Below are 12,937 nucleotides of genomic sequence, written 5' to 3'. Positions count from 1 at the left end.
GGGCCATCAAAAGGTGTTTTTGCTAATGTAGACTCACTTCTCCATCTTTTCTTTGATTACTTCCAGATTTTGAGTCACATTTAAAGGCTCTTCCTACTCCAAGGCTAGAAAGGAATTTCCTCATTTTTCTTCTTTCTATGGTACATTTTTTATTATTTTTTTTAACATCTTTATTGGAGTATAATTGCTTTACAATGGTGTGTTACTTTCTGCTTTATAACAAAGTGAATCAGTTATACATATACGTATGTTCCCATATCTCTTCCCTCTTGCATCTCCCTCCCTCCCACCCTCCCTATCCCACCCCTCTAGGGGGTCACAAAGCACCGAGCTGATCTCCCTGTGCTATGCGGCCGCTTCCCACTAGCTAGCTATTTTACGTTTGGTAGTGTATATATGTCCATGCCACTCTCTCACTTTGTCCCAGCTTACCCTTCCCCTCCCCGTATCCTCAAGTCCTTTCTCTAGTAGGTCTGCATCTTTATTCCTGTCTTGCCCCTAGGTTCTTCTGACCTTTTTTTTTTTTCTTAGATTCCGTATATATGTGTTAGCATACTGTATTTGTTTTTCTCTTTCTGACTTACTTCACTCTGTATGACAGACTCTAACTCCATCCACCTCATTACAAATACCTCCATTTCATTTCTTTTTATGGCTGAGTAATATTCTATTGTATACATGTGCCACATCTTCTTCATCCATTCATCTGTTGATGGACACTTAGGTTGCTTCCATGTCCTGGCTATTATAAATAGAGCTGCAATGAACATTGTGGTACATGACTCTTTTTGAATTATGGTTTTCTCAGGGTATATGCCCAGTAGTGGGATTGCTGGGTCGTATGGTAGTTCTATTTTTAGTTTTTTAAGGAACCTCCATACTGTTCCCCATAGTGGCTGTATCAATTTACATTCCCACCAATAGTGCAAGCGGGTTCCCTTTTCTCCACACCCTCTCCAGCATTTATTGTTTGTAGATTTTTTTGATGATGGCTATTCTAACCGGTGTGAGATGACATCTCATTGTAGTTTTGATTTGCATTTCTCTAATGATTAATGATGTTGAGCATTCTTTCATGTGTTTGTTGGCAATCTGTATATCTTCTTTGGAGAAATGTCTATTTAGGTTTTCTGCCCATTTTTGGACTGGGTTTTTTTTTTGATATTGAGCTGCATGAGCTGCTTGTAAATTTTGGAGATTAATCCTTTGTCAGCTGCTTCATCTGCAAATATTTTCTCCCATTCTGAGGGTTGTCTTTTCATCTTGTTTATGGTTTCCTTTGCTGTGCAAAAGCTTTTAAGTTTCATTAGGTCCCATTTGTTTATTTTTGTTTTTATTTCCATTTCTCTAGGAGGTGGGTCAAAAAGGATCTTGCTGTGATTTACGTCATAGAGTGTTCTGCCTATGTTTTCCTCTAAGAGTTTGATAGTGTCTGGCCTTACATTTAGGTCTTTAATCCATTTTGAGTTTATTTTTGTGTATGGTGTTAGGGAGTGTTCTAATTTCATACTTTCACATGTACCTGTCCAGTTTTCCCAGCACCACTTATTGAAGAGGCTGTCTTTTCTCCACTGTATATTCTTGCCTCCTTTATCAAAGATAAGGTGACCATATGTGCGTGGGTTTATCTCTGGGCTTTCTATCCTGTTCCATTGATCTATATTTCTGTTTTTGTGCCAGCATCTATGGTATATTTTTAAATATATATTTAAACATATGATCCATATGGAATTTATCCTGGAGGTATAGTAAAAGGTATGCTCTAATTTTATTTTTTTTCCAGATGACTTCCTAGTTGTCCCCAAATCATTTATTCAGTAGTCTATCTCTACTCCTCCTATATGAGATGACACTTTTAAAATACATTAAATTCCTTTATGAGTCTGGCTCTGTTCTAAGGCCTTTCTATTCTGTTGTACTGGTCTGTCTATTCACACGCCAGTACCACATTGTTTTAATCACTGCAGTTTTATAAAAAAAATAATTAGATGACATATTTAATCATGAGACACAAAGAGTATTATCCTAAAAAGGCGTGATGACTGAGGACACAAGAATGTTTTTCAAAGTAAACTTCTGGTCCTGGGAGAAAAAGAAAATGTGAAAATGTATGTAATCCTAATAGCAAAGATAAATATATAATTACCAAATCTAGAAAACCATAGTAATCAAGCCCTTCTGGATATCATTTAAGATGTTTATTTTGGAAGCTGCTAAAACTCCAAAACAGAAGCACACAATTACGTCACGCACAGAGAAGTACAACTTGAATACCATACACCCATGATGCTTTGCTCCAGCAGTGACCTGCTCTTCATGCAAAATTGCTTCTTACAGAGTAGTTACCAACTTACAAGTCCAAATATGCTTATTCTTTTAAATAATTCATCACATCCAAACACATGGCATTGTTTCAGCACTTCATAAGCAACACTTTCTCTTTCCTAGTGTAGAAAATGTTTTTGTCAAAGTAAAAAGCTCTTTATCACCGCCTCAGGAACTAAAGCTGAGGCGTCCAAAATGCTCTACACACTTATGCCCCACTCCTCCTATCGTCTCCTGGTGCCGCCCCTGGAGCTCCCCATCCTGCAGCTCAGGCGGACAAACATGCTGTGCTCTCCGTAACTCAGAAGCCCTAGTCATTGGTGCCAAACAGTGTATTTGGATCACATGAAAAAGAAAAAAGAATCAAGTGGAATTTCAAGTTATGCTAGCAAAATTTATCAACCACATTACTTATTTTATTATTCCCTTCCTTTGCAAAAACTAACATTTTTAAAGGACACTTTGATCATTTTCTCCCGTTTAAACACCTTCACTTACTCATCCATTATACTTGCTGTGCTGTGCACTGTGCTAGGCACTGAGGTTAAGAGAAAGAATAAAGCATGCTGCCTGCCCTCACGGAGCACACGCAAGCATGGGCGCCTACAAGCACCAGGCATTAGGGAGACACAGACGGGGCCGGTGAGCAAGCTGGGGGGCAGGGCGGGATTCCAGGGGTCCCCGCAGCTGGCATCGGGGAGGAAGCCCTGTCGCAGGAGACGGTGTGACCTGGGCCAGAAGCTCAGGATGTCAAGCAAATGGCCCTGTGGACAGTGGGCAATGGGTGCCATTAAAGAGTGTTCTTCACGCCTATGCACGCCTCCATCAGTTGTCCGAGACGGCCTTTTATCTTGTCCGCATCCCTCCTTGAAGGCAAGGATGGGTCTGGACATAGCCATTACTGGTGATTACGACCGCAACTGGTACACGGCAGACCCTCGATAAACATCTGCGTGCTACGGCATCTGATAACACTGCGCACCGCGGCACCTCCCACGCCTTCCCCAGTGAAACATTCGAATGGCCTCCAGGGGAGGACCTGGCAGTCTTTCCTTGCTCCGTCCTACCAGCTCCACCTTCCCTTCTCTTCTGCGTGAAGCCCTCACCACCATCCAATCATCCCACTTCCCGTTTCCTGGATTCTGACTGTACGTTCCTACCCGCCTGCCTCTGTCCAGGGCCTTGCTTAGCTCCACATACCAAACACTCTTTCTCCCTCAAGACGCCTCTCAAATTTCCTCCCACTGGGCCCTTTTCACCAAGACGTGTACGGAGAGCTTACAAGTGTTCCGCGTACTCTTTAAACGCAGAAGTGTGTGTGCACGGGCTCTGTGCCGCTCGCTCTCACGTAAGCCTCTCTACACACCACGGATGGGCAAGTCTTCCTTAACTGTCCCTTCGATCATATAAGTTCCCTTCTAAAAAGTTCTCCGTCATTCCCATCCCTCAGCTAACCATCCAGTCACCAGTCCGTCCTCTCCAGCCTGGGCAGGACCTGCGACCGTGCTCTTGACTCCTGCGTGGCCCCGGGCAGCTCGTCTTCCTCGGGGCTGGCCCTCCTACTCCGCTCACCCCCACGTGCCCGCAAGGTTGTCCAGTCAGGGAAATGGGAGGAGAGGATCTTGTGAAGGCGCTGTTAATTCTTCCCGTTCCCTCTCTCCACCCAAACCCTTCTCAGCACCCACACCCGCTCTTCCCCCCGTTCTCGCCGAGGACAAGGTCCCCTTGGTGTCCCAAGCCTTCTCGTGCCCACTACATTCCATTGCTCCCAGCTTCTCTAAGGTTCTGCTCTGTTCTCTTTTTTCCTACTCTTCAAACTCCTTTTCCTCAACAAATAAACACTCTCCAGCCAGTCCTACGTGGGGAAAAGCCAGCTCTTCTCTCCCTGTAGATACGGGGCGACGTCTCCCCTTCCCTCCTCTGAGGACTAAAGCGACTGAGTTAGTCCCCACCGACTCCTCAGCCCCTGAAGGTGGCTCTCCGCCTCCGCCACTCCACTCGGAAGCCCTGGACAGAGGTCGCTGGGGGTGCCCCAGCTGCCTCTGCCTCAAGGTTCTTCTTCCAAATTCCACAACATGGTCGTCCTGGCCCGTTTCACCTCCTCGCTCTCGCACCACCCCTTCTCAGGGCTTCCACGGCGCCTTCCCTTCTGTCAGCTCTGACTCCTGCCCTTTCCTCACTCCCACTGTTTATTTCAGGTTCCCATTCACCGCCATGGCTTCAACGCCCACCTGGAGAGTCACACACCTAATCAGTTCCCTCCGCAGGGTTCCAGAGCCCTCCTGTCACTCAGCAGACTGGGGGAGCACCTACACCGCACCACACGCCCGCTCCTTAGCCGACTCCATCAAAGCCCTCCCGGTCACGCAAAGCATCTGCAGACTCTCGGTGGGGGGCACACGGCCCCAGGGTTTTAGACACCATGACTATAGACTTTATTCTCCGGTCTTGGTCCATCAACCCTCTGATTTCCAGACTTACTTACCCACCTGCCTTCTTACCATCTCCACTAAACTGCGCAGCAGGCATCTCAGACTCAACACAGCCCAACAGGACGCCTGGTCCCTTGCCGCCCCCCTGCCAGTTCCCCAGCTCGGAACAGTTCCACCTTGCGGCCCGTGGTCCAGCTAAAGCCCTGGGCCCTATTCTTGGTCCTCGCTCCCCCTTATTCCAAGTAGCCGACCCGCCCACTCATCTGACATGTTCTAACACCTCCCAAAGGTACAGGGTTCGACGGATTCCACTTGTCACCACCGCCCTAGTCCAAGCCACCAGTGTCTCTTGTCCTGGCTACCGTGGTGGCCTTCGGGTCCTCCGTTTCCCCCGCAGACCCTAGATTCACTCACCAAACTGCAGCCAGAATGAACTTCTGAGATCACAACTGCTTAGAACCTTCCAGGACCTGCCCCTTGCACGGGGAGTAAGATGCAAATTTTCCAAAGCCCTAACCTGGCCCGTGTGCCTCGTGGTCTTCGTTCCACAGGTACGGTATTCCCCTGGGCTCAGAGCCCCAGCATCGAGGCCCTCGCTCGGTTCCGGGGGTCTCCCTCGGCCTGGGGCGCTCCTTCTCTAACATCTGCAGTTTAACCTCCTCTACCCAGAGAGACCCTCACAGACCGCTCAAACCTGCCAACTCTTACGGCACTTGATCTTCCTGACGGTTGACACTTTTGGTTTGTATGCCTGATTGCTCAGCGTCTCCACCATGGCACGTAGGCACCGACGACGCTCGGCCCAGAGGAGGGGCTCAGTGCCAGCCCCTCTTTTCTCAGGACACCACACGCAGCCCAAGCCTCCCGTCAGGACCCGAGCGGCCCTCTGCCCTCGCCTCACCTGGCCGCCCGCCCTGTTAGCGACGGCTGCCATCCTCCCTGCCTCGGGCCGCCTTTCACGTGCTGGCTGCCTGGCTCAGGCCCGCCTCTTCTCACCGGGCGTGCCCGCCACAGACCCGAGCCCTCTGTCTGCATCGCCCACGAGCCCAGCTCCACCACGGAAGGTGGGCTTCCTGCCTTCCTACCTTCCCTCTTCTGTACGGTCCCTCAAAGGGTGACTGTGAGGCCCTCGGCGCTGGTCCAGAAGAATCCTCTCCGCCTCGCCAGCCTCCCTCCCCAGGCCTCGCCCCACCTGCCTCCTGACAGCAGCCTCCGACGTGCCTCTCCTGGCCAGAAAGGCTTTCCCCAGAACCCGGCCCCGCCCAGCCCTGGCTGGAAGCACCCTCCACCGCGAGCCCCAGCCCAGCTCCTCTGGAACCTTTCTGGGGCCCTCGGAGGAGACGGGGCTCAGCTCTGGGTCCCGGAGCGTCCGCACGGCCTCCGTCGGGAACCTGTTTGTCAGCTGGCTCGTCTCTGTGCTCAGCCGTGCGCTCTGACCACAGTGGCCCTTTCTCACCCACGGTGGAATCCTGGCTCCTCAGGACAAGGGCCAAGGCCAAGGACGCTTTCGATGAGTGGCCTTCAACTTCTGAGTTCCTTGAAGGCGGACACCACGTTGTTGTTTCCGTTCATCTCTGAATTTTCAACACAAATGTCTGACCTCCTTCCATCTATGTGTCCGCCACCTTTCCAGGCTCAGGGATGTAAGCAAGTAAGACAAGCCCCTGCCCTCAGGCTGGCACCAAGCTTGCCTTCTGCACAGGGAAGACAGGCAGTAAACAAGTATGCCAGTAAATGAGCACAAGAATTCCAGAAAGGGGTAAATGCTACAAATAAAATCAGAGTGCTAGGCGTCCTCTGCTTCCTTTGTAAGATTTGAGCGATCCTATCGCTGTGGAGTTTTCCCTTAGACAGACTTAGATCAGCTGAAGGGGACTGATTTACATTTTAAAAGGAAATTAAAATGTTTTGAATTAAAACTAAGAGTTCTCCTTTTAAGACAGAAATATTCCTTTCTCACGAAAATTATAGTTTCTTTCCTTCTCGGACCTCATGAGCTGTTTTTAAACAAACAAAAACTAACAATGTATTAACTGGTAAAATGTTCACCACACCAAGTTTAACCTGCTTTATCGTAAACGAAATCTCGTAATCATCTAGCACACTGCATTTTGTGTGTGTGTGTGTGTGTGTGTGTGTGTGTGTGTGTGATGAGGACTGTTAAGATCTACTCTCTTAGCCACTTTCAAATATGCAGTACAGTCTTAATAACTACAGTCACCATGCTACGTTACCATCACTTATTTATCTATCGTACCGCATTCATTTTTCTTAATGGGGTAGAAAAAGTTTTAGATGCAGAAATTACCTAAAGTTAATATATCAGGTTGACACTGTAGAAGACACCATCTTCTACTGTCTCCACCATTGGTCATTTAAATTTTTAGGGATTATCTTTGCTCATGGAAGCTTTTTGAAATTAAAAGAGGAATTTCATGAAATTAAAATTAATGAATCTAAATAGTTCCACCCGGTTTAAACAGTTTGCCCTTTGGATTTAAGCCCTGATTACTCCAGCCAAAACAGACGTAGGCACCTCCACTACGCCTGGTCGTTTCATGACCTGCACCCTGGCCTGGCAGCAAGAGTTCCCAGCCTTCCTTTGATGGTTATCTTGGTAGGTATCCTATCTATATTTCAGGTCCTTTGAGGGACTAGTTCTTATCATTTGCATCTCCCTAAAATGATGTGCACTGAATAGGTCCTCAATAATTACCTGTTAGTTGGCTATTAATTGAGTTATACCCAGTTTGGTTGCTGTGTTGTTGGCCTTGCACCCCTCTGCAGTCCCAGTCTCAACAGGTCCATAAAAACAGGTTCAACGTGAAGTCCAGTGTAGCTTCTATGCGGTAGACACATTTGCTCTTTAAAGGGATCATATTTATCTCAGTTTGCTCAAGTGTTGGCCACACAGTATCTTAAGTCTCAAGAAACAGAGCAAGAGTGGTCAGTGATGGATGCGGAGTATATTTAAAGTCTAGGATTCCTAGACACATACACATTTCCTGTTTGGAATATTTGAGAAGTATACAAATTGTGTGAAGAAGTATTGAATATTTGCCACCTGCACTAACAAATCTTTCCCAGCTCATTTTTCTTGCTGTCTCTGATCTCTCATTGACCAACAGTTTTCTTTTCTACAACACTCTGCATCATTCGGAGCAGCCAACTGGTGAAACATACAGTAGCAGAGCGGTGGGAGCATTCGTGAGAGGGAGAGAAAGACAATGACCTTCCTTTAACTTCTGGATGTCTTTAAGGCAGGGTTCCCAACTCGACTGGTAAAGTCCTTGCCCCCCAGGTATATTTCCTGCACTTCCCGCCACGGCACCAAGTGTACTCAAGGTAAGCTCTTTCCTCCGGAAGACTGAATGCAACTCCTACAGGCCTATCGAAGCACGACTTCTTGGCTTTCCTTTCCTGTGTGTATGTACATGTGTACACACACACACACACACACACACACACGCTGCCAAGTGGACTTCTCAGTTCGCTCTGGGAGGATTTGGGCTCTCCCTGCACGGGGACTGCTTTCTATTCCAACCAGCATCAACTCTCCGAGCAGCAAAGTGCTCGAGCCCAGTGCCTGAGGACAAGCTCAGAGGTCAGCAATGAAAGGTGAAGTCAGCAACACCCTGATAGGGATGTAGAGTGACCACTGACCCTTCTAGCACTGGGCATCAATGCTGCACCTGCTTTTAGGAGCTCTCTTCTCCTGGTGGGTGACATCCTCTTGGACTGCAGCCCGGCTAGGGCAGCGCCTGGCAAGTGGCAGTAGCTCTTAGTAAGTGTTTGCTCCGTGCGTTACTGAGCGAACTAGTGAATCTGTGTGAGCCAAAATGCAGAGCCAAAGTGGACAGGAATGGAACTAGGATATTATACTTTTAAAACACAATTTGCTTTTTGATGATGATAAAAAGCAGGCATTCCTACAAACAACAGTTGGACACAGCAGCCTTTACATGACAACTTGCTTGTTAGACCTAGAGGAGATCAAACTGAACGGAAAAAAAGGGAATAAACATGCACCAATCACGACACATCTGTATACACTTGGGGCGTTCTTCCATTCTTATAGAATTCCAAAGTTTTCTCAAAAAGACTCATTTTTATTGACAAATATCAAAAAAGTCTGCCAAGCTTCAGGTACTTCAGCCATTCACACAAATGTGGCTTGTCACGCAGCAACAGACAGAAACAGTCCCCCAACGTGAAGGATACAGTGTCAGAGCAGAAACTGGCAATGGTCCTTAAAGTCGCCATCTAGCCTTTTTCCACTTTTGCAGTGACATGGGTATAATAATAGATTTTGCTTAAAAGAACCTTAGTATTTACTACCTTAGTAACGTCCCAAAGAAGATTCTGGTTCCTATTCAAACCCCAAGCTACCTCTCACTGACTTGGTTAGAGAAAAAGACAAACAAAAAAACCCAACAACTCCTGAGTCTATTATCACTGGGCTTCTCCCTGTGGGAACTTCCCACGGGGGTGAGGGGGGTGGGCAGCGCGGTCAGATGGCCCTCTTCTCCGGGTCCTCTGTCTTTCCAAAAGGAAAGCCTGCTAGGGATTCCCCTAGGACATCTCCATCCCACCTGAGCTGTTCATCTTTATTCTTCTCCCCAATATCCCTCACAACCTGCCCCACCCGAGACAAACAGCAGTAACAACATACAAACAGAAACTTCATTTTAGGAAAACCCCTGCACAGCTGGTCTCCCTAGCACAGCCTTCTTCCCAAAACGTTCATATGCAAGATGTGGCAGCCTCTGACCCGCACCCTCACTCCTCCCACCCCACCAGCTGCCAACTGTAAAGAGTAGATGTTTATTTTTTACAGAAGGAAATCACTAGTGCAGGAGGAGGCGGGCAGACAGGAGCCCCAATTCTAGGCCCCAACTAACCCAACACAAGTCAGAGCTGGTCGGGAGCTCCGTCCTCTCCCGCAACCTTCATTCAGTTCATGGCCACCAGGCTCTGTTTCAGCAAGTAAAAATGTCCATTCCTAACACATCCAAGGGCAGCTGGCGAGGCCACTCCTGCCCAGACCATGTCCTTCCTGAACCGCAACATTCTGAATTAATCAACACCCGCAGGTGGGGCCCGAGGGAAGCAGACTCCTGGGAGTTGCTGTGCAGGTCAGACTACGGGAGGCTACGGGATTTAGGGGTCAGCTGCGAGCCCAGGGCCCACGCCCCGATGTTCTATCAGGTCCACCGGCAAATATGAGCAGAGACAGCCGCCAGCGGCTCCAGACAGCCAGCAAGCAAGCGAGAGGCCGCTGGACCACGCGGCCCCCTCGGACTGAACCTCGCCAGGGAGGCGGGATCTCGGGGCGGGGCGGGGCTGGGCGGGGAGGGCGTGGGGGGTTGCCGGGCCGCACCGTACACGCTCGCACGCCCAGGGGCTGCACCCCAAAGGCGCCCTGCGGGCGGTGAGCCCAGACAAGTTCCGGCCGCGAGGAGGGGTTAGACCCCGGGTACCCAGGAGGCGCGGGCCGGCCGGGACTGCGGAGTGAGCGGCAGATGGGAGACGGAAGCCGCAACAGCAACCCTGGAAGAGTCGGCCTGGAGAAGGCGCCGCGGAAACGCGGTTCCCCGGCGAGAAGCAGACAAAGGCTCGGGTGCGCACGCGGTGGACGGTGGCGCCGGAGCCCCGCGCCCAGGGCCTCGAGGGGCCGCGCCCGCCCCGGCTGGCGCCGGAGTCGCCCGGTGTTCCGCGGGCGCGACCTCCCTCCCCGCCCCGCCCCGCCCCAGGTCTCCGGTCCTCACCTCGCTCGCCCTCCATCCAAGACAACGGCGACCCCCTCCTCTGTGCACCCGGCGCCTCTTCCCTTAACATCTCCCGCCTCCTGCCTTCTAGCAAATACCTGCCTTGACGATTCTGCTCAGTCCCGTCCCCCTCCCCCGTGACACGCCTTCTGCCACCCCTGCTCCCGCGCGCTCTCAGCCCCGATCCCGGGGCTAGGGAGGCGGAGTGGCCGTGATCCCGGGGCGGGGGGCGGGGGGTCCGAACCGGCGGCACCTTTCTCCTCCACCCTAACGCCCCATTGTCCTTCCCCTGGCCAACCCGACCACCAGCTAACCCCCAGGATCTAGAGAAAGTGGACTCTCGGCGGAGACGCACCCACTTCCACGCGGCTAGTCCACGCTCTGGAACAGGGTCACTGCGGGGTCCGGGGGTACAGCGGCCAGGCGCCGACACCCAGCCGGGGAACCGCGAGCGCCTTCACGCTTGGGAGCGCGGGGTCCCGGGGCCCTGGCCTGCCCTCCCCTAGCCTGGGGACGCAGCGGGCGGGACCCCACGCGGAAAGAAGCGCCTCGACTCCAGCCTAGTGGCTGCAGGCTAAAAAGACGAACCTGGTGTCAGTGATCACAGAGTTGAGAGTATAAAGACATGCAGGGCAAGTGTGGCCAGAAACAGCACCGGGACCCCGAGGCGGGCAGCAGGTCCTGTTTTAACGCTGGCCTCCCGCCGCTCTCCCGCTCACCCTTCCCCCGCACGCACGCGGAGCCTGGGAAACGCCGGTGTCCCGCCGCTGGCCGAGCCCCCCGCCCCTCCAGAGAAGCCCGCTGGCCGCCAAACTCCCCGGGCACACGCACCCTGCCGGCCGCCCACCGCGGGGAAGGTGGAGCCAGGCACTTACTGGGGCTCAGGAAACACTCCGTCAGCCTTCGGAAGCAGCTCGCATTATTAGAAGGTCCATCTTCCATGTCGGCACCGAAAAGCAGCGAGGACGCGGCGACGAGGGCGGCGCCGGCGCCTCGCGGCCACCGCGGAGTTCGGCCGCCGCCGCCGAGGCTGGGACCGGGGCCGGAGCCGGGGCAGCCCCCGCCGGCGCCCGGGAAGCCGTGGGAGCCCGCGCGGAGGACCGCCGGGCCGAGCGGGAGCCGGGGCGGCGGCGGCGGCGGCCGGGGCCCGGCGCGAGCTGGCAGCAGCAAGCCCTGGAGCGCAGGGGAGAGGAAGAGCCGCCGCCGCCCGCCGCCGCGGTGACTACTGCTGGGGGGGACGCTCAAGGGAGCTGCCTCTTGTCCTCCTCCTCCTCCTCCGCCAGCATCGCCGCCGCCGCCGCCGCCGCGCCCTCCCTTCCTGGGAGACGCACGGGGAAGTGAAAGGCAGATGAGGAGGGGAGAGGAGAAGGAGGGGGCGGAGGGGGCGGCGGCCAGAAGTAAAAGGAAGATGGAGTGGAGGAGCGGACAGGGGAGGAGAAGGCGAGCGCGGAGGGAGCGCGGGCTGCGACCCAGCCGCCGCGCGCAGGCAGGGCGCCGGGGCCCCCCGCGGGGCTGGCGCGGCCTGCGGAGGAGGGGGGAGGGCGCGGGGGCACGGCGCGCTCGGCCCGGCTGCGACCAGGCTCCTCGGGGGCCGGGCCCTGGACCGCCGCGCTCCCCCCGCCGGCTGCGCTGCCCCCGGGCTCCGGGCGGAGTTTGCCCGGGCCGGGCTCGTCCCCGGCCGCGGGCAGGGGGGCCTGGGGGCGGGGAACGAGCGGCTCCACGGGGCCGGCCATGGCCCTCCTCCTCGGGCCGCCGGTGGGGGCCGGCCGCGGGCAGGAGGGGCGCGCGGCGGGCCGGGACTCGGCGGGCTCCGCCCCCTCAGAACCAGCCCTCCGGGGCCACTCGGCCCGACCGTCAATCTAACCCTTCTCTCCCTCTCGGCCCGGTCTTCACGTCGTGTTCCGCGCTGGGTGTGGGAGGGCCTGGGGCGTGCTCCCGGCCGGGGCGAGGGGCTGCGGAGCAAGCGTGGCGTGGTGTGCGCGCGCTCCGCTGGCGGAGCCTCCGCGACTGCTCGAAAGCAGCGGAGAGAAGCGCCGCAGTGCCGCTGCCCGTGGAGGCGGCAGCGGCTGCAGAAGACGCCCACTGGCGGAGCCGGCTCTCCCCACGCCGCCACCGCCCGCGCCCCCGTAGCGCGCCCCGCAGCTTCTCGGCCTCACCGCGCCACGCCCCGCACCCCGGCGGCCCTGTGTTAACAGGGCGCCCCAGGCCCGGGAGGGAGGACCGAGAAACGCTGCGTCTCTGCGAGGCGTTCTCACATCCTAGTGTTCCGCATTCGGTACCCGCCGCCCTGCAGCCGCTCCAGCTGTGCACTGCTGGGCGAGCCACGTCGGCCTGCTCCGTGCCCGAGCCCGGGAGCCCTACTGATAGCGGGCCAGCAGCTCCAGCTGAGCTGTGCTCAGAGCTCCCAGGAGA

At 54.0% G+C, this 12,937-nt stretch overlaps 1 protein-coding gene across 1 annotated transcript in view; it reads right to left on the bottom strand.

Annotated features, from left to right (window-relative positions):
• PDE10A (phosphodiesterase 10A) overlaps positions 1–12,258 on the bottom strand; it is a 298,539-nt gene extending 286,281 nt beyond the window's left edge. The window contains 2 exon segments of the mRNA XM_057528096.1: positions 11,401–11,826; positions 11,829–12,258. Of these exon segments, the coding sequence (XP_057384079.1) occupies positions 11,401–11,826; positions 11,829–12,258 (856 nt within the window).
• Between the last annotated feature and the right edge of the window lie 679 nt (positions 12,259–12,937).

This window comes from Balaenoptera acutorostrata, chromosome 14 (genome assembly GCF_949987535.1).
Source record: "Balaenoptera acutorostrata chromosome 14, mBalAcu1.1, whole genome shotgun sequence".
Classification (NCBI taxonomy): domain Eukaryota; kingdom Metazoa; phylum Chordata; class Mammalia; order Artiodactyla; family Balaenopteridae; genus Balaenoptera; species Balaenoptera acutorostrata.
The sequence above is the reverse complement of the archived record's forward strand: the minus strand, read 5'-3'. Positions and strand labels throughout refer to the sequence as shown.